The 21,939-nt window shown below is 41.0% G+C and overlaps 1 protein-coding gene across 2 annotated transcripts in view; it reads right to left on the minus strand.

Annotated features, from left to right (window-relative positions):
• runx2b (RUNX family transcription factor 2b) overlaps positions 1–21,939 on the minus strand; it is an 86,076-nt gene that overhangs the window by 33,830 nt on the left and 30,307 nt on the right. The window contains exons 1-4 of one of the 2 annotated variants that reach the window (XM_088324463.1): positions 13,922–14,083; positions 13,274–13,557; positions 7,962–8,118; positions 3,603–3,707 (exon numbers count right to left, since the gene is read on the minus strand). In XM_088324463.1, the coding sequence (XP_088180589.1) occupies positions 3,603–3,707; positions 7,962–8,118; positions 13,274–13,495 (484 nt within the window). In that variant the 5' untranslated portion in view covers positions 13,496–13,557; positions 13,922–14,083. Of the gene's footprint in view, positions 1–3,602; positions 3,708–7,961; positions 8,119–13,273; positions 13,558–13,921; positions 14,084–21,939 lie in introns of those variants that run through there. The other variant, XM_088324462.1, reaches the window with a different exon arrangement.

Raw genomic sequence — 21,939 nt, forward strand, 5'->3', positions numbered from 1 at the left:
CAGAGACCGAGACGATCTAGATTGCAAGACAAGATCGCTCTTAGTTCTTCTAGGACAAGCTGACGATCCGGACTACGAGCATCTTGGAATAAATTGAACTCGCACCAAGAGGTATACCACTGTATAATAAGTCACTTTTCGAAACCAACATCCCATTTTCTTTCTTCTCTCATTCGAGGAAACGCCAAATTCGATGGTCATAAACTTGTCAGTGAGTCATCGTGGCGAGTGGATCGGAAAGCCCGGCCCGCGTCTCTGTAACCGCTAATAGGGTCTGCAGAAGACGAAGCCCCCCCCCCCTCACCAGAATTGTTAACACTCTGACCTCCGTGGAAGCCGCAAAGCTAACTCTGTGTGACGCCGTGATGTTTGGTGTCGCTTCGCGTTTGACTTTCCCGTCAATTTGCTGCGCCGGGTGCCGATGACCCCAAAACAGCCGCTCCCCCCCGCCGACAATTATCTGCAAATGACATTTAATGAGGTCCATTATCTGCAGTTAACTAATGATAGCATTAACTCCTGGACGGTGGGTTCTTTTTTTCTGTAATTGGGAGTATTTCTTTCGGGTGTTATTTGCCCACGAGATGTCACTTTATTGTGCAGTGCAACCGCAAACGAGTGCTAAAAGCACGGAATAGGATAAAACCGTGTTCAATTCAAGATTCTTTAAGACTTTTTTAATGCCTTTTGATATCAAATTTACGACCAGGTAGACCAAAAAAAACACACATTATCTAGCACAGCTTTTACCCATGGTGAAAAACGTTGGTCGGACAGCCACTTCTCATTTAATGTTCAATTTCCCATGGTCCAAACTAAACGTCTCTGTCCGAAGTTAATACGTTATTTGTGGTTAGACCTAAGACATGAGTCTTCTTCATTTACCTCATGTTGAGGTTTTTGAGTTTTTCCTAGCCCTAATGTAGGTTTTAGATCAGGGTATGGTGTCATAGTAGTCTGTAGTTTGCAATAGTCTGTTGTCTGTGCAGCCCTTTGAGACTCCTTGTGATAAGGGGCTTTACAAATAAACATTAATTAACTTGACTCTAAAACGCCCGACTGAAACCACATCAACGATTTGATAGTTTTATTTGATTGGTCATTGGTGATGTTGCCACAGAAGTAAATATGTGAATTTTTGAAAAATAAATGATCAATTTTACCAAATCTTTCTTTTTCAAACAGATTTAAATCCTATTGATGAGTTTTTAAGACTTTCGAAAATTGGATTTTATTTTTTTAATGCTAATTAAGGCCTTATTTTTTTAAATATCAAATTCATGCCTTTTGAGACTTTTCTAGGATCCACGGCAACGCTGTAAAAACTACTCAAAGTGATCAAATTGCATCATTTTTCTTCTCAAGTTTGTTTTGGGTACTCATAGAAGGAAGATGGCTGACAATTATGTAAGTATATAAATACAAATTTCTCGACCTAGATATATTAGAAAAAAAAGCACATTTATATGATGTTTTTTTTAAATGAATGTTCTTTAACACCCCACAAATCCTGATAAAAGTGAAGACTGCCTATCCCCGCTCGTAGCAATATTGTACTGGGGATAATGTGTTACGGGAGCAGAAGTGCAGTTTATTTTAGTCGGAAATACGGTGACAGCAAAACAACAGCCGCTAGCCTGACAATATTGTGATTTATCGGTCCCTGTTCGTAGCAATAGGTGATTGTGGATGATGTGTCAGAGCAGCATGAGTCCAGTTTACTCTTTGGTGGACAGAACAGCCAAAAAAAAGAGCTGCCAGGCTTGACAAAAGTGCCAGCCCTGCTGGGAGGAATACGTTTTCGGACATAATGGATCACGGTTGCACGACCGCGGTTCACTCTTTGCCTAACAGAGCGGCAAAAGATTGCCGCCGAGCCTGAATAGAGTGCGCTTTCCAGGTCCTGCTGGAAGCAATATGTGATTGAGGACAATGGATCGCGGCCACAGGAGTGTATATCTCTTTTTGGTGGATAAAACAGCAATGGAACTGTGCTCTGCTGGCACTCTCTAGCAGGAATATATGATAGGGGATTATGGATCGCAGCCACACGACTGCGGTTCATTCTTTGGTAAACAGAATTGCAAAAAATAGCTGCCGAGCCCGACGAAAGTGAGTTGCTGGCCCTGCTGGGAGCAATATGTTATTGAAGACAATGGATCGCGGCCACAGGAGTGCAGATCACTTTTTGGTGGACAAAACAGCAATAGAACTGCAATGCACTAAGGGCCACAGCGCAAAAGGATTACGGAATACGCATGAATGGCAGAAAATGTTATCAATTCAAGTCACTGGACGCAAAGTGTCTTTTGGGGGTATCTCGGTCACGTTTATCAAGCGCAAAGCTTCGTTAACATCCGTCTGATCTGCCGGCCACCCCCCAAAAAAGTCACGTGACGGGTGCAGCAGATGCGCAGGAAATGCTTGCGATCAAAGGCGGACAAGCCAGCGAGCTTTCTTGGCGAGCGTCCTTCCCAGCGGCGAGAACGACGTGGCTCTCTAATGCGGGCGGCCGCCGGCTCCGCTGTGTCCCGGTGCCACATGTGAGCTTCGTTTGTCACGTGGGTTTTTTAATTTTTTTTTGTCTTTCTTTTGGTGCGTTTGTCAAAGAGGAGGCCAACAGCTGCATGCCAGACCAGCTGGCACTGACAACTCAACTATAGTAAAGTTGTTTTTTTTTCTTCCACCCCGACTTCCTGCTCGCTTGTTTTTATGCAACCTATTAAAAGGGGCTGATGCGAGCATTCCTGCTACCCGGTGTAGCCGTTTGCGATTTCAACAGGGTTGGTTTTTGCGTGGGGTGAGGATCGTTCATTTACTATTAAAATGAATTTAACTGTTGTCACAGTTAACATACGTCAATTATCTGCACCGCTTATCCTCAGTAGGGTCGCGGGGGTGCTGGAGCCCATCCCAGCTATCTTTGGGCAGTGGGCAGGGGACACCCTAAACTGGTTGCCAGCCAGTCGCAGGGCACACAGAGACAGACAACTCAATCGCTCATTCATACTTAGAGACAATTTGAACCGGCCAATTAACCTGATGTACATGCATGGAGGGAACCCACACAAGCACGGAGAGAACATGCAAACTCCGCACAGGATTTGATTGGTGACCTCAGAAATGTGCCGCACACGCGCTAACCATTTAGCCGCCGTGCCGCCCTACAGTTGACACACACAGACACACACACAAAAAAATGGTCTTAGGTTTTAGTGGGGTGTCGGAACCAACAAAGGTTTCTGATACCAGTATCGGTTGCCCTGGCCATTTAACAATCAGGTAACACAAAGAGGAAATAAAGTGGAGTTATCAAATACTTATTTGCAGCTGTATCACACAAATAAATGGTTAAAAAAATATGGATTGTGATTTCTGGATTTTTCTTTTTAGTTTATCTCTCTCACAGTGGACATGCACCTACAATGAAAATTTCAGATCCTTCCATAATTTCTCAATGGGAGGAATAGCAAAATAGCATGGTGTTTAAATACTTATTTTCTTCAGTGTATATATAGATTTCAGCGTCTAGAAATAGTCTACAATTTGATATGAAGAAACCACCACGTTTTGAATGCTATATGAATGTATTTTGTACTTACTCCTGGGCTCTCGAGGTCCGTCTACGGTGACTTTAATGGCCCGATGGTAGGTTGCAACTTGCGGCGGGTTGGTGAAGACGGTGATGGTCAGCGTGAAGCTTTTGCCTGCAGAAACAATGACATCATCATCAAGGACAAGGCGTTGCATTCAGGGACTCGTGCCGGACAACGTCGGCTTGTGAGGGGGCTCTCCACTCGACGACATTTTGTGACCTTGCCCCGAGATTGAGAAACTCGAACTTCCTCTCCCCAAACAAGTGAACATGTGCCAGGAGTACCCGTTCAAAATTTAGTGGTACCTCTACTTATGAATTTAATTCCTTCTGGGAGTAGCTTTGTAACCTGGAAACTTTGTAAGTAGAGACGCATTTTGAATGTAAATGCGCTAATCCGATCCAAGCCCCGCAAAAGTTTGATTTTTTTAAAAACAAATCATATAAGAGCATCAGAACATGAAAAGAACACCTATTAAAATAAAAGAAACACAAAATAAACATAAAACGAGAGGCACGTAATGTAAAAATAACAAAGAATAGAAGAAATAATACAAATATTAGTTTACCTTTTAACTGGCCTCTATGTTTACTGGTCCTGATCAATGTTTTTTGTCTCGCTTTTTTTTGAAAATGGTGTCTGCTTTTGCCGGCTTTCGCCACATTAATCAGCGATAGCCCGACTTGTCAACACTTTTTTTAAATAAATAACAAAAAATTGTAGAACATTTTGGTCATTTTTATTTATTTTAAGAAAGTACTTTTTCTCACAGGGAAAACATTGTTCTCAATAAAACGTTTATTTTTTTCCTCCGGAAAAAGGAATTGGATATTTATTAAAATGAGTAATATTTTCTGTTAATGGGACAAAGGTTCTTTGGTAACAATGTTCTTTTGTTTTTAAAAAAAATATAATTGTTGTTATCTTACACTAGTTTTTGACTTATTTATTCAATAAAAGAAGAAAAATAAATGGCAATTTTGTAAATGTATTTTGTATCAATAAATAATTATGATTATCTCTATTTTGCTCCTTTAAATCACTATTTTTCTTCTTTCCCAGGCTAAATAAAACAAATCTTGCAAAATTACACAAAATATGACTTAAAATGAGCAATATTTTACCCCAAATGGAATCAGATTTCTTTTTTTCTATAATTATTGGCATTTTACTTTCATTTGAATTTAAATATTTACTGAATAAGGGAAGATTAATAACATAAATGGTACAAGGCAGAATTGTTAATTTTATGAATTTATTTTGAAATTACTATAATGAGCACAATTGTCTTAATTTTGTTCATATTTATAATTACTTTCCTTATTTACCCAGGGAGAAAAACCAGAAAGAAATCTTGCAAAAAATATGTGATATGATTAGAAATGAGCAATATTTACTATTTAAGGGACAACATGCTTGACCTCTATTAGGATAATGGAGGAAACAGGAGTCGTCTTTCTGTTATATTAAAGTGTTCTCGTATTAGAGTTTCACGTTTTTTACACGCGGTAACGAATATGTTTTGAATCACTCTAAAGGATTGTAACTCTTTTTTATCTCGGTGTGTCATCAGCGGGAATGCGGTGAATCATAGCCACCGACTCAGCAGGTATGCATCCAGTAACCGTGGCGACCGAGCGTGGGGGATACAGGAAACGGGGGCGAGTCACGGTGGCAGCTGTCCTCGCGTGGGAGTCGACCTCGTGTAAACACGAGCCCCCGTTCAGCAGGTGTTGCCATGACCGGGCGACAGTTTGGATTTAAAATCAAGACAGTAGCGGTGTCTGTAGCCGAGGCTAACGATGCTATCATCGGTGTCCGCTTACGCTAGGCTACCGGCGCTATCGATGGCCGCCGTCACAGCTACCGATGCGTCATCGGCATCTTGTACGGTATTCATTTCAGACACCTCGTAGTCCGATCTGTGGCCCCCGGGCTCCTATGTCACTTCCTGTCCTCAGTTTTGGTGACCGTTACTGTGGTAACGTGAGTCAGAACAAAGTGCAGGAAACAGGAGGTGGAGGATTTTAGGGTCTTATTTACTCTGTCTCATTTTTAATTATCTTTACTTTTACGTTTAATGATGCAAATGTTACACATTTTAAAAATAAGCAGTTCATCTTCATTTCAGAACAAACTCAGCCAGCATGTCACGACCAGAACGGAATCAGAACCCAAATGCGTAGCGTTAACCACAAGTTTATCGAATAGAAAGAGGAAGGGCATCGCCCACGATCCAGTGCTCGCGGGAGGCAAGTTGCTCTCGAAATCGGATCGTGATCCGAATACGGAAGTGGACTTCTGTCGCGGGAGATGGCGGTGTCAGGCACGGAAAAACAGGTGGATGGTCGGGATCAAATACAGGTCATAGCCGGAGACAAACGGGGTGATCAGGAACGGACAGGTTGAAAAACGGGTGCAAAAACGGGACAGGCGGGAGTCAGGGTCAAAAATGCTTGCCTTGTAACAACAAAGGTTCACTGTCGGACTGACAACCGGAGAGTGACAGGACTGGGTTTAAAAAGGGACAGGGAACCAATCAGATACCCCGCAGCGGCTGGCGCCAAATGAGCGGCCACAGGTGATCCAAATCGGTAATCATGACACAGCCTACACAAAAACAGACTTTCCACATCTATAGCGTCAATGGCACTGAATAGTTATGCGACTGAAATTGTATATATTTTTAAAACACTCTTGGCATACATGATTTTACTTGACTTACAGGTAATTAACTTTGTGACCATACTTTTAACTCAAAGCATTTCCATAACTACTGTAAGTAACCCAGATAAGATGCTCTTATATGATTTTTTTTGCAGAAGATAAAGAATATAGACCTTTGAGGTTACATTAAAGATGGAGAGACTATCGATTTGGCGTATCCCATCATAGCTTTTTCACTTCCGATTTGAAAGCAATATTTTAGCCCAGAGTGTTAACCGATATCGATCTTATCCGATTCGGTTGAACAGGAATTATACTGCATTTTCCGCATTTTCCATTCTTAATTGGGCATTTTTTAGTTTGAATTCGGACGATTGTAGTGGTTGCTCCCTCAAGTCGATTCTTGCTCACAATATAAAAAAAACAACAACATTACGTCGGAATGTTTTAATGAGAGAGCTATCCACGTTTAACCTTCGACACAACACCCGATTCCGTTTTTTTGGCGTATATAGGATTAATATCCAGTTTTAAAATTGAATCAGGATACTTCAAGTCCCGATACTAAGTGATAGTGACGATACCAGCCTTTTTTGAAGGTATTGGGAATGACAGGAGCTGATACCAGTATTCGTTGCCCTCTAGTGGCTGTTGAATGATTGATTAAATGCTAAACAGAGTTGGCAAATATTGAAAATCATATTTCACAATCGATAAAGAGGCTTCGGATTCGGAAACATGTTTTCTAGCAGCATTTAACACTGCCACTTTAAAGAAACTGCAATATTGATCAATTTCTCTAGATGGCGCTCTTAATAGGAAGATGTACTGGAACTTTATTGAACTAGCAAATGCATTTACACCAAGCACACCACCCAGAGGAATAAAAATGAATTATGCCTTTTTTTCTGGCCAGTAGATAGAAAATGCATATTTTGTAATTTGCTATTAATTAGCATGGCATACTACGGAGGATTCTTAGTATTTGGTAGCGCTCAATATTGTGATAAATTTTCATTATGAAACGCTAGGTCCGTAAATGACTGAAGCACAAGACCAGCTAATGCTAACCAAGCTAGCACCAATGAGGCAGCTAAAGACAAACTTTTGAGAGTAAATCGTAAATTAACAATCGGGAAAATGTGAATAATCGTGAATAAATATTATAAGAACTGAACAGAGTTTAAAGCCAAATCAAATTAGGATTATTTAGCTCTGGCAGAGATTCTAGAACATACTACAGCCTTGTTAACAGAAGTATTGCGGCAACCTAATTGCACTAATGCAAGTTTAATAGTGACCTGTTTAGGTGTAGCATTCACATGTCCTCTTGGGCTTGGCCTGTAGGGGGCCATGACGCTTCATAGGATAATGCCATGTAAACTAATACCAAGGGAAGAAGAAATGCAAAGGCAAAGCGAAGCCACCAGGGCAGGTATGTCAACGTCATTTTTAAGCAGACTTCTTTTATGTTTTATTTAACGCATGGTCTATTGATTCAAACTACCAAGAATCATGGCAACAATTTCAAGCATTTACAAACACTTCACCCAACCCTTAAAAAAACACTTCATTAAAATTCAAGCATTTTCAAAGATTTCAAGCACCCGTAAGAAGCCTGAAAATAAATCAATAAATAAAAATAAATAAATAAATGTCAATAAAAGCCATTCATTCATTCATTCTTCATTCATTCACCTCGACCACTGCGGCCTACGAAGCGGAGATCGTTGAATCGCGCCACCTGATTCTTCATCACGCCAGAAGCGTTTCGGAGCTCGGCCGAGTAGTTCTCGTCATTGCCCGCCATCACCGTCACCACCGTGCCGTCAGTTACGTCCCCTAGCGCCACCACCTGGCAGAAAAAGTCAAAACGATGCATATAAAAATTATGACAAAAGAAACGTCTATGCTAATTGATGCTAGCCTTATTTGCGTATTTCTAATGAAACAATTGTATTGAATTATGTATTTATGTAACTTATTTGAAATATTTTATTTATTTTTGAAGGAACTAATTCCTTATATACTTATTCATTTAAATTCATAAATAAGTTGATATTAAATCTAGTTATTTGTAATTTTCTCTATTATCTCTATTATTCACGTTACAAATGGCTCTGATGGAATATACTTGAGTTCATACTATTTTTATTACTTATTCTCTATTTTTCTACTCTTTTATATGATTCAGTTTAAAATATATGCATACTTTTGGTCTTTATTTTGAAGGATACAGGAAACTCATCATGGTATGTTTTTACAACTGCTTGACTTCTTCTAAATAAAAACAATCGGGTCACTGGGCCACTAAGAGAAAAGGGGAGTCATTCAAAGGAGTGGGTCCGTTTTTCTCCCCGCGGTTACTGGAGGCCTCCTGTTGATATCAAACCTGCATCTTCCTTGACTCTCATATCAGCCAAAGATTAATATCCCAAATTAATCTGACAGTTGAATACAGATACAAAAATATACAGTAACAACGTCAAAGTTTGTTTTTCCGAAAAATATCAAGTGATGCAATGCCTATTTTTCGATGTAATACTCCAAAATTCGGGAAAACCCCCCACCAAAAACAACAGCGACCAAATGATGGAGGTGTTGTATCTGAGTCCAATCAGGACGCTTCTCCTGCTACTTCTAACCAAAGAAACCTGTTTTATCTGTTTCATGATGGGGGGGAGTTAATCCCCAAACCAAAAAGCCGACCTGGATCTGGACGGGCACCGCTAGGCTGCATTTGCCCAAGAAACACCACATGAAGTGGTGCCCCTAAGACCTAAGTGGTTAAGGGATCAGTGGACCGTGATATAATTAGCATTTATGCTAACATGACGCTCACATACTTTCATCAAAACGACTTGCCTTGGTGGAGCATTTTTGGTATTTAATGCACAGCTCCAGACTTCCTGTGCGGAGTTTGTATGTTCTCCCCGTGCTTGCGTGGGTTTCCTCCAGGCACTTCGGTTTCCTCCCACATTCCAAAAACATGCATTTCAGGTGAATTGGCCAGTCCAAATTGTCCCTAGGTGTGAATGAGCGAGTGAGTTGTCTGTCCCCGTGTGCCCTGTGATTGGCTGGCAACCAGTTCAGGGTGTCCCCTGCCCACTGCCCGATGATTGCTGGGATGGGCTCCAGCACCCCCGCGACCCTACTGAGGATAAGCGGTGTAGCTAATGAGATGAGACGAGAGATGTTTAAAGAGGAGCCGTAATGAAGAATCCTTCCAATGATCAGCCAGGTGACTGTAAAATTCATCCATACCAGTAGGTGGAAGCAGATTACATTTTTTATTTTTATTTTATACAATCGTTACCTGCTTATTTGATGAAGCATTCTGAAGGGGCAGTGTGTACTATTGTGCGCGTCCTAGTGGTAAAAAAAGATTTCACTCCTTTGAAAATAACAAAAGTGATTTAAATAATGAGCAGAAATATATAAACTATCGAATAAAAGTACAGGCTTTAAATGCTCGTAGGTCTAAAAATGATCTTTCATTTGACATAACATGAGCTTTACCTACTAACAGCTAACTTTGTCCACTTTGAGTCTCAGTAGTTTGTATTCTTCTTCTTAGCGCACATTTGTTGTTGCACTACACGATATAGCGACATCTGGTGGTCAAATAATACACACTGCAACTTTGTGAGCAAGAGTGTCTTAGTCTGATAATTCTGCTTAAAGTTTATTTTGTTGTTCTATTTGTCAAAAAGCACATTTTTAAGCAAGGAGGTCCTAATAATAATTATTATATTAATAATAATTCATGTATCTTGCTAATTTATTTATTAATGTTTTTAAACCAGACAAGCTTTGCTGAAAAATATTACAGTATTTATGCAACAATAGGATGCATGATATCACTCTGAAATAAAGAATTCAAGATAACATGGAGTTGACTAACAAGCTATTTAATTTATTGAGGGGATAATTCTAAAATGACCAACAAAAAACCTTTTGAATACTCATTTTGTGTCACTATTCCACTTTAATAAGTGTTTTTTTATAAAAAAACACAGCAAAATAAAACAATACTAATTATCATTTAATCATTTATTCAAATCAGCCAAATATGGCAACAAGCCAATTCCTGCTAAAAATAAGTATACACAATTCCTCAAGACACGCATCAAAACACCTTCAAAGTGGGCTTTAATTTCAGAACAACCGAAAAAAATCCTAAGATTCCCATTAAGATTCTTGGAAGGAGATAACAGAAAAAACCAAGACCTCGGCAGCTGTTTAAACTACTCAGACGGTCATAAAAGCGCTTGTTCCAAACCTATGAAAAAGTGTTTGTTTTGCAGCCAGGCGGCACGTTTCATCCCCAGACGGATGAAAAATATCATAAATCACAATTAGAATCGTCTTCATCGTCGTTGATAACGACATAGCGAACATTGTTTACGACGGTATTAGATGTGGCACTCTTGAAAGAGAAAAATAACAATATTAGGATCAATATTTTGTTGACTGGCTTAAGTTGGAAGTGCAGCAAAACAATAGTGCAATGGAAAGTAGTGCAATAACATTTGGCAGGATCATATTTTCAAAATAAGAGTAGAGGAATAAAATATGTATTGTTTTCAAATACATTGGCAATGTATATATATATTTTTTCACAATCTAAAACTTTATCTTTGCAAAAAAAAAAAACCCTGTCATGTTTTGACAATTGCCCCCAACTGCGCTCACTCTTTCAGCCTCAGCTGCCACTCGTTCCCTAATTAGTTCGCCTCCTATTTAAACACATCATTCTCATTCAATCCTGGTGGGTCCGCCTGCGAACCTCAGCACATGCAAGGCAAGCACCTTTGACTCCGGCTCCCGTTTTGATCCCGACCCGTTTCCTGTATCAATCCCCGATCCAAGCGCCTTTCTCCTGTCCCGGCCACCCGTATCCTGATTCTGTTTCCTGTATCGATCCCCGATCCAAGCTCCGTTCTCCTGTTCCAGCTACCAGTATCCTGATTCTGTTTTCTGTATCGATTCCCGATCCAAGCTCCGTTCTCTTGTACCGGCTACCCGTATCCTGATTCTGTTTCCTGTATTGATCCCCGATCCAAGCGCCATTCTCTTGCACCAGCTACCCGTATCCTGATTCTGTTTCCTGTATAGATTCCCGATCCAAGCGCCGTTCTCTTCTCCCGGCTACCGGTATCCTGATTTTGTTCACTGTATCGATCCCTGCCTTCCCACTCGTCTCGGCTACCCGACTTGTTCCGATCACCTACCACGCTTCGTTCGCGAGGGCTTCCCGCTCCTACTGCCCAGTGGGCGCCAGATCGCTGTCTTTTTCCTCTCGATCCCTTAATAAAGCATGTGTGAAACGTTACGCATTTGGGTCCACCCCTTATACAAATCGTGACACCCTACCATCAAACAGGACATTTGCTTCCCTCAAGCTGAGTAACTGTAACGTTCATCCACATCAGAGGGAGGCAGCACATTACTTCTGTTTTCTTTTTATTAAATAACTATTTGCTCGTGAGGTAGTACAGCATATTTAAGGACGTATTTTATTTGATGAAGCTATTTAGAGGGAAAATAGCGCCTCCTAATGGTAAAAGATATTATTAGAAAACAAAATTGATTTAATTAACAGTTTGCACTACAGAACACAGCGACTTTTTGTGGTTAAATAATACACACTGTCACTTTAAGATTGGAATTCAAAAAATGTATTTCTTCTTATCTTAATTATGATTTTCATATTATTGAGAAATTAGGAAACAAAAAACATATTTTTTCATTTCACGGGCAGATCATTTTTGTTCATTTTAGGTATCACTTTAGTAAAATTTTGTATTTATTTACTTTAGAAATACAAAAGAAAAATATCGAGCAAATAACAGGACTGTGTGTATTATTTGACCACTAGATGTCGCTGTATTGTGTACCATGAAGAGGTGCAGGATATTACAAAATGTCCTGTTTCAAAATAATAAACAGGAAAAAAAAAAAGTTACAACGTGGTAAAATATGTTTTTGTTCCATTAGCGGATGCTATTAGCTTATTTTAGTTGGCATGCTTACTTTTTTTCTAGAGGAATAAAACAGATGAATAAATATAGTAAAACTTAGGAAACGGGTTAAAATGTAGAGCAAAAACCAACAAAATATCAACCAAAATAAATAGCATGGGTAACATGCAAGCTTTAAGGGGTAGTGTGTCATATTTAGTGCCTCCTAGTGGTACAAAAAAACTTGAAAAATAAAAAAAAGAATTTAAATAATGGGCAAAAATACATGACCATGTTTATCATCACATCATACAAAAGTATTTATAGGTCGAGATAGTTGTATTTTTGAACATAGCGGACTCCATACCTAGTAGTCGCCACCGTGTTTGTCGGGCATCTTGCTGCTGGTTTTCATTTGCATTAGACAAGACAGTGCCATCAGGTGGTCAACTATTACGCAATGGACGGTTAGACCACGGTGACCACATATGATAAGAAAAACTTTACACTGTCAATTTAGGTAATGTAATAATTTTAGTTTTTGTTTTGTTTTTAAACACAAAGCGGGAATTTATTTTCAAACATATTCTACAGAGAAACTTTGTGTGCTTCTTTTAGGCTGGTGATGGCCCTTATGGGGATGTTTATACAAAATATATGTATTTATTAGGCTGATTATATTGGAATATATTAGTTAGCTTTTCAGTCGGTTTAATTTGGCTTACTATTTAGTGACATTTTAATTCGTTTCAACATTTGATCAGTTTATAGCTCTATGTTAGTTTTTTTAATTAAGTGTTACTTTAAATACAATGTGTATATGTGCACTATATAGGGAAGCTTTGAATTTCATTGACACTTAATGTAATGACGATGATAAAGGCGTTACCTTCTATTCTATTCTATTCTATTCTATTCTATTCTATTCTATTCTATTGGACCCTCCATCCATTTGACTCTGACCCTCCTATCTCAAGTCATAGAAAAACAAAGTACTGTACTTCCCTTGCTCCTTTTTTAAGTGAAATAGTGATAATTCGCACTGACCTTGAACGCAACCGGCAGAGTCTTATTACACCTCCAGTGGGACGGCAGCACCGAGCACAAAAAGTTGGGGCTGTCGGTGCGCACCAACTCGGCCGGGTGATCGGCGATGATCTCGGCCATGCTTCGGTTCTCGTGGGCCCGCAGCCTGGGCACAGCGGCCGCCGCCGAAGCCGGTTCCCCTTGCCCTCCTCCTCCTCCGCCCGGGGAGCTCACCTCCGTCATCTTGCCCGCCAGCGGCTGCAGGCTGCTGGACGGGGGGCTGAACCTCCGGCTGGCACTTGGGTCTATAGGGATGCGCATGACAAAAAGGGGACAAAATCAGGGGGGGTGTCGGTTAATTAATTTCAAAAAAATAAAAAGTTTAGACTAGTAGTTAAGAAAGCGATCCTTCCTCGGTAGCAGCGCGCGTAGGAATAAAGCCTCCCTTCTACCGGCAAGGGGGAGGAAAACCGCGCGTGGGGGGTGTGAGAAAAAGGAGGAGGAGGGTGGTCGCAGTGGTGAGGGTGGTGGTCTCTGTGGCTTCTTTTATGATTTTTATTTTTTTTAAACCTGCGCTCGCCACCGTGCGCTATAAATAACTACAATTGATAATCACGTGAAGTCATTGAATGCGTCACAAACTCATTTCATTAAAAAAAGTTTTCGTACTCGCATGTTCCGCAGAGACGAGCGGGGAAGTGTTGCGTTCGCGGACGACTGGGTACACTTCTCCAAAAACGCCGTGTTACCGGAAGCGTCTCGACCGTGCGTGCGTGTGTGCGCGCGTAGCGTTCAAAGACGGTCCGAGTTTGTGTGTCGCGTTGGCGGACGACTGCGTCCACTTCTCAGCACGTGCAGTGTCGCGTTCACGGAAAAAGTGCGTGTTGCCGGAAGTGTCTTGCGCGTGTGTCGCATTTAAGGACAGTGGGAGTTTGTGGTGACAGCCAAAGTATTGATAAACAATCGTTAGTAAATAAAAAACATTAAAAATAACGTCAAACAACAGTATATCATTAATTTACGACGTATTTTTCCCGAAATGAAAACAAGAATTATCACACATTGTAGACAAATCCTTAAGGTGGCACAAGCAATTAAAAAGAAAGAAAGTGTACGATTTAAACGTAAACAATTACAATAAATACACAATTAAAGAAAAATGACTAACATAAAAAGTAAATGTGAATACATCGTTTGTTTACTGCTCGTAGTACTGATGGAACATTGGTATTACTACTTAAATCTCCTCAAAAGGATCAGATTGTGCTTCCATCTGGTGGGCGAATATATATATATATATATATATATATATATATATATATATATATATATATATATATATATATATATATATATATATATATATATATATATATATATATATATATATATATATATATATATATATATATATATATTGTATAGAGAGAGAGAGAGAGAGAGAGAGAGAAAGAGAGAGGGAGAGAGAGAGATTGGGATAACAACATAGCATCATAAAAATATAAATGCACAAAACATGGATTAAAAGGGAAACTAATCAAAATCTAATCTAATCTTAATTAACGGGGACAATTTAATGTAACAAAACAAACAGAATCAGCCAGCTATTTTTAAACTGTATTATAATGGCTGAGATGTAAAAGAACATAAATTAAAACTCTTTTAAAGTAATTAAAAAAGAATACAAAAGAACAGTTGAAATAAGAGATAAATCCCAAATATTAAAAGCAATACAGAGACAGTGTGTATTATGTGACCACTAGATGTCGCTGTACTGTGTCATACAACCGAAATTGTTGTATGTTAAAGAAACCACGATACATCCTGGGTTGTTCCGGAACATAAAAATGAATAATAAAAATGCGGTATTCCCATTTAATGTATATATAAATATTTATTTTTCATCTTAATTTAATCTATTCATCCATCAATCTAAACTACTTTATGAATCCCGGTTTATGTGCGTGCGTGTGTGTGTGTTTGCGACCTATAGGCTTCAAAACGTCTAAATGGATTTTTTTGAAAATTGACACAGTTGTGCTTTAGGCCTCAGCGAGTGTCTTTAGCTAGCTTTCGTGTAAATGCACCCCCCATACATAATCAACAAAATCGAGAAACATCTGCTTTCGTTGGGGTATGCTATTGTGGGTCCCTAACACCCCCTGGTGGCTAAATTGGGTACTACGCTCTGGACCATTGACCGGACCACTCCAAGCAGCCCAATCCAATCTTCTCTCTGCCCCTCACATTTCATTGTAAAAGCTAAGAAAGGTTCACACTGTTTGAAATCATCCTCAAAGGAAATACAAAAGAAGGACTGTCGTTAAGGTTCTTTAAGCAGTCAAATGTAATATTAGTGCTGGTCTACTGCAGAGGGCACCCTCGACCCTCCTGTGAGGCTCTAATTCATCCTTAGCCTTTTTATTTTTATTTTTTCAACATCAGTCTCCAGTCAGTCTCCTGGCCGCCACATCAGACGCACAAATGGACGCGTGTAATGTCGCCACCGCCGCTTTTCCACTGCGCCCGAGCCGCTTTTATGGCATCCCGGCGCTTTGATTCCTTTCAAAATAAGAGCTGAGCGTCAGGCATCTTTAAGAGGGAGTAAGATTAGGAAACGTTTTATTGCTGCTGATGTAAAACACACACACTGGACACTGTTTATTATATTGTTCTCTAGTTCTGCCATACTTAACATATTGTGCAGAAGTCTGGGGCAATAATTACGAAAGTTCACTACAGCCCCTTTTTATCCTCAAAAACATGCAATTAGAACCATACACAGGGTAGAATATCGAGATCATACTAATATTTTATTCCTGCAGTCCAAATTATTAAAACTAGATGATTTAGTAAAAATTTTCACTGCACAGTTACTATTTAAGGTCAACAAAAACATAGTGCCGGAAAACATCTATAAATGATTCATTTGGAAAAGAGGAAAATTGTAACTTAAGGGGCTGTAGTGAATTCATAATCCCAAAGGTGAGAACCACCAGGAAAAGTATGTGTGTGTCTGTGTGTGGAGTCAAGCTTTGGAACGGTTTGCAAGACGATATCAAACGGTGTCCAACTATTCACTTGTTCAGGTTTAGATACAAAGGAACATTCCTGGCGGAATACAGAGATGAGGAGGGTGGGTTATGAGTGGTGTGGAGAATTGGGAATAGTGCGTCGAGTTAACTTTGTGTTATTGTTGCTATTCTTATAACTGTTATTATAATATCATTACATTTGTCGTTGTATCATTTGGTGTATTTGGTGGGGAAGATGAAGGGTTAAGGAATATAATCATTTGCTTCTTACTACCCCTTTTCGAACATATTATGTAACGTTATTTTGTTGTTGAGTTATTGTTTTTGTTCTGTTTTTATTTTGATGTTCAAATAAAGTTTTCATTCATTCATTGATTCATGCTTACCGTGTCAACCGTAATAGAAGTTGACTGCGAAAATGGACACATACTGAAAAGTATTTCACTTTTAAAAATCTTAGCGGCTTAATGCTAACATTTGGGTAAAAGCTACTGTGTTATAAGTAAGGAGACTAGCATCCTAAATCAAAATCCCAAAAACTGACGCAGTGAGGGAACACTTCTTAAAGCACTGCTGAGTTTTTGGCACCTTGTCATGGTACGATATCTGGAATAGAGATGAACTCCAGGCCCGGAGCATGACTTCGAACTGAAAAGTTTACATGTGAAGTCCGTAAAATAAAGTATTGGAGGAGTAATAGGAGATTTATTGTTTCCATGAGTAAAGCGAAAATGATTGCTTTAGAATCCATGCTAATTTCCAGTGTTGTGCACTTATAGACATTAAGCGGTTCTAGAGACCCTGTCCTTTTGAGAGACATCAGGTCAGGGGTCGGAAACCTATGGTTTGCGAGACAGATATGGCTCTTTTCATGAGTACGTAGTGCTCGAAGATGAAAATCTGTAGAGTTCCAAATCCGATTTCCCCATAGTGTCAGGTTGCCATGGCGCCCAATTGGTCCCGCCCATGGAAACCAGCTGAAACGTGTTGACAGATTGCTCCCTGACTACTTAAACACTGTCTTGTGAGTCGCCTGGTGTCGGAGCGTCTGCAAAACTCCTGCTAAACTCTGTTGAGATACAACAAGCCCTGTGAATCCCTGTTTTTGCCTGTGTTTTTGCTCTTGTTTTGCCAAGCCCTGTGAATCCCCGTTTCTCCTGTGTTTTTGCTCTTGTTTTGCCAAGCCCTGTGAATCTCAGTTTTTGCCTGTGTTTTGCTCCTGTTTTGTTCTCGCCCCATTCTGTTTGATTTGTTCCGATCAATCTACTTCGGCGACCAACGACCCCCGGATCGAGTGTGGGCTCATTCCTTTTCTCCCCAATAAACTTTGAGTAACGTTACGCGATTGGGTTCTGCTTCCTGTTTTCCTGTTCTGGTTCGTGACACAGAGCTAAGTTTGGTGCGTGAATATCCCACTTAATGTCAGTAAATCAAACCCTACTGTCCAATATACAAAGGGCACAGTCCCGATTACAGTTTCCAGTCAAGGTGTCACACCAACAGACCTCGTTTGGGCTACTAATACAACGTAGGTTCAGTGTGGACACACTGTATGATAAAAACCCATAGAACACATTTTGAAAATCAAGAAACTGCAGCCAAGCACACAGAGCACTTTGATCAGGTGAGCAGCACAGGTGGTTCGACCTATGCACATATTCACTTCTCTGGGCGAGTGCAGGTATTTAAAACATATGGCTCACGGGCCGGATTGGGCCCGCTAGGTGATTTAATCCGGCCGGCCAGACATTTCTCAGTATGTGATAAAAAAGACAAAAAAAACGTTGGTCTCTAGGTCCTTTCTATCAAAAGTTATGATTTTTAAAATAATACAAATCAAATGCTCTCTCCGTCCCCTAGAAGGCAGTGGTGAGTTTGTATGGCATGGCGAGTTGGTTCAGACTTAATTCACTCAACTGTTAAAATAAACCAGTTAACCCATTCAATGGTAAACATTAACCTCTTTCTTATGTTTTCAAATAAATGTGTCGAGTTTAGAAAATATACCTTGTCATCCGTGATTGCAATATATAAAGGTAGGTTACTGAAATATGCTAAATGATGAAGCAAAATATTGAAAAACAAAGTTAAAGTTAAACAGCCTCAGGGGTGATCAGGGATGGCGCCGGAGACGGCTGGACAAGCTAAGTAGTTATCGTTGATAGCCTAGCGATGTTTTTATAGGAATTATTACAGGATATCCATCCAGCCTTCATCTGTCTATACTTCCTTCCTTCCTTTAATTCATCTGCCCACCCATCCTACATTCCTTCCTACTTTCCTACCATCCATTTGTCTGCCTGTCCATCCATCCATCCAATTTTTCTACCTCCCCCATCCCCTCTTTCCTTCCTTCCTTCCTTCCTTCCTTCCTTCCTTCCTTCCTTCCTTCCTTCCTTCCTTCCTTCCTTCCTTCTTTCCTTCCTTCCTTCCTTCCTTTTTTCCTTCCTCCTTCCTTCCCTCCTTCCTTCCTTCCTTCCTTCCTCCACCCTTCCTTCCTTCCTTCCTTCCTTCCTTCCTTCCTTCCTTCCTTCCTTCCTTTCATCAACTATTCCGTCCATCCAATATACCTCCCTCCCTCCATTCCCTCCTTCCTTTCACCCTTCCACCCTTCCATCCACCCTTCCTTTGTTCCTTTCACCCTTCCATCCATCTATCTATCCACCCTTCCATCCATTCTTCCTTCCTTCCACCTTTCGATTCATCCTTTTTTCTTTCCTTCCTTCCTTCCTTTCTTTCAAACTTCCTTCCTTCCTTCCTCCCATCCATTTGTCCGCTCATCTGTCCGTTTATCCGTCCATCCATCCATCCAATTTTCCTCCCCCCCTCCTCCCTTCCTTCCTTCCTTCCTCGCTTCCTTCCTTCCACCCTTCCATCCATCCTTCCACCCATCCATTTGTCTGCTCATCTGTCCGTCCGTCTTTCTTTCCTTCCTTCCTTCCACCCTTCCATCCATCATTCCTTCCACCCTTCCATCCATCCTTTCTTCCTTCCTTCCTTCCTCCCTCCCATCCATTCGTCTGCTCATCTGTCCGTCCTTCCTTCCTTCTTCCTTCCACCCTTCCATCCATCATTCCTTCCACCCTTCCATCCGTCATTCCTTCCACCCTTCCATCTGTCCTTCCTTTCACACTTCTATCCATCCTTCCTTCCTTCCTCCCATCCATGAGCGGACGGCTCATCCATCCATCCAATTTCCTCCCTTCCTTCCTACCTTCTTTCTTTCCTTCCTACCTACCTCCCATCCATCCGTCCACCTGTCCGTCCATCCATCCATCTGATTTTCCTCCATCCCTCCCTTCCTTGCTTGCTTGCTTCCTCCCTTCTATTGATCCTTCCTTCCTAACATTTTGTACGGATAAACGAGTCTCAATTTGTTGTTTGAAAAATTGTATACGGATACTTAATAAAATGAAATAAAATGAGTCTAGTGCTTGCTTCAAGCTGTTTTCAAGTTCCCATATTTGAATCACAACATGTTCAATCACCAACTGGCCCCATGCTAATGCGTACACACTCATATCCAAATTCAGAGCTAACCTGCGATGCTAAAGTCATTGACTAACTAGCCGCAGGCTAACAGGAACGAACACAGATGTTACATCAATCGTAAGCCTTCAAACCAGACCGGCTCGCGCGGACGACGTCATACCCCAAAACGACGTAAAAAGGCACGACACGGAAACGAGGGGGAGGCGAATATTGGCACCGGCACAATTTCCTTCGGGTTCTAAAAGTCTGCCTTCGTGGAGGTCCTTAATTGACATCACTTGTGGGCAAAAAAATAAATACAAAAAAAGAGAGGAACTTCTGTGGGCTGGCAGGAAAAATAAAGCAGCAGCACCCGAGACGCTTAAAAGACTTCCAAGGACACGTGTGAGGAGAGTGGAAAGGGCTAGAAATAGACTTAGGATTCTAGGATATATATTTATATATATTATGTATTATATATTAACAGTGGTACCACTTCATACAAGCTGAATTCGTTCCAGGATCCTGCGCGTTGCTCAAAGGAAGACAATCTGCTAATGGGACGTCAATCTTCACAAGTGGAAGGTTTAAAATCAAATTTCATTTGAATAAACAGACACTTCCCCCCTCTGCATCCATCCGCTACTCCACTCAACCAACTTAAGTCAAACCAAAGCTATATCAAATGATTTTTTTTGTCACGGTTGCCATGGCGCCCAATTGGTCCCGCCGTGTGGTGCTGAGTTCTGTCACGGTTGCCACGGCGCTCAATTGGCCCCGCCCATGGACACCAGCTGAAACACGTTGACAGATTGCTGCCAGACTACTTAAACGCTGTCTTGTGAATCGCCTGGTGTCAGAGTGTCTGCAAAACTCCTGTTAAACCCTGTTGTGATATGCCAAGCCTGTGAATCCCTGTTTTGCCTGTGTTTTGTTTGCTCTTGTTTTGTCAAGCCCTGTGAATCTCCGTTTTTTTTGCCTATGTTTTGCCCCTGCTTTGTTCTCGCCCTGAGTTGTTTGATTTTGTTTGATCTACTTCCGCGAGCACTTGATCCACGGATCGAGTGTGCGCTCATTCCTCTTCTCCCCAATAAACTGTGAGTAACGCAACGTGATTGGGTTCTCCTTCCTGTTTCCTGTCAAATGTATGTTTAATGAAGTGATACGCACGTATGTTAAACATAATAAGTACCAAAAGTGATCAACTTTGTTTTTCGCCTGATTATTGCTGAAGTACGGTAATGAACTACCGTAATACCTTGTGTACAACGCACTGTCAGGACCAGAACGGAGACAGGACCCACTTGCGTGACGTTTCTTTCAGTTTTATTGGAAAAAGGAAAGGGTTGCACCCAGGATCCGGTGATCGCTGGGCGCTGGAAGCAGGTCGCTCTGAACGCGGTAGTGGGACTTCCGTGGCTAGTGATGGCGGTGTCGGGAACGGGAAAAAAACGGGTCAGTAGCCGAGACAGGAGAGCAAGAAACGTGGTCGGGATCAGAAACGAGTCGAAAGCCAGGAGAGGAGAGTAGACGTGGTCAGGATAAAAAAACGGGTCGAAACCGGGGAACAGACGGGAGCAAAAACAGGTAGGAGTCAGGGTCGAAAAAAGCTTTCCTAGAGTAATCTGAGGTTCGCAGACGGACTGACAACAGGTGACAGAAAGGAATGGGTTTAAATGGGGACAGGGAGTCAATCAGAGTCCAAGGCAGTTGGCGCCAAAGGAGCGGACACGCACACTCAAATTTTGAGTTTTTTTTGGGTACAAAATCATGTGCGTTTTACACATGTTTTAATCTGTGATGCCAGGGGTTCGGAAGGCGTTAGCTACGCATTACCAAAGGACAATTAGATGGATTAATGTCATATCCCGGGGGTGTACTAAATTTAGTTTGTTGATTGAATGACAGTGGCAGGGTTCGCAGCTCAAAATATACTCCAAAAACACAGTTAAGGAGGAATTTTCAACTTTGCAACCAAATATCTTAAGAAGCTGCAGGCGTTTCGGCCCCCATGAAGGCTTTGTGTCAACGGCGATACTGTTATTATCAGTTCAGCAAGGCCAGCCTTCAAACTCCGTACCACAATGTTGGCACGGAGTGTCTGCTTTTCCTTTCCGTCACTCGATCGGATCCGATCTTGAAACAGTACCGCGTGGTGCACGTTCAAAACATAAAGCGGGA

This window comes from Urocampus carinirostris, chromosome 20 (genome assembly GCF_059441175.1).
Source record: "Urocampus carinirostris isolate Australia breed hairy pipefish chromosome 20, RoL_Ucar_1.0, whole genome shotgun sequence".
NCBI classification, from domain to species: Eukaryota; Metazoa; Chordata; class Actinopteri; order Syngnathiformes; family Syngnathidae; genus Urocampus; species Urocampus carinirostris.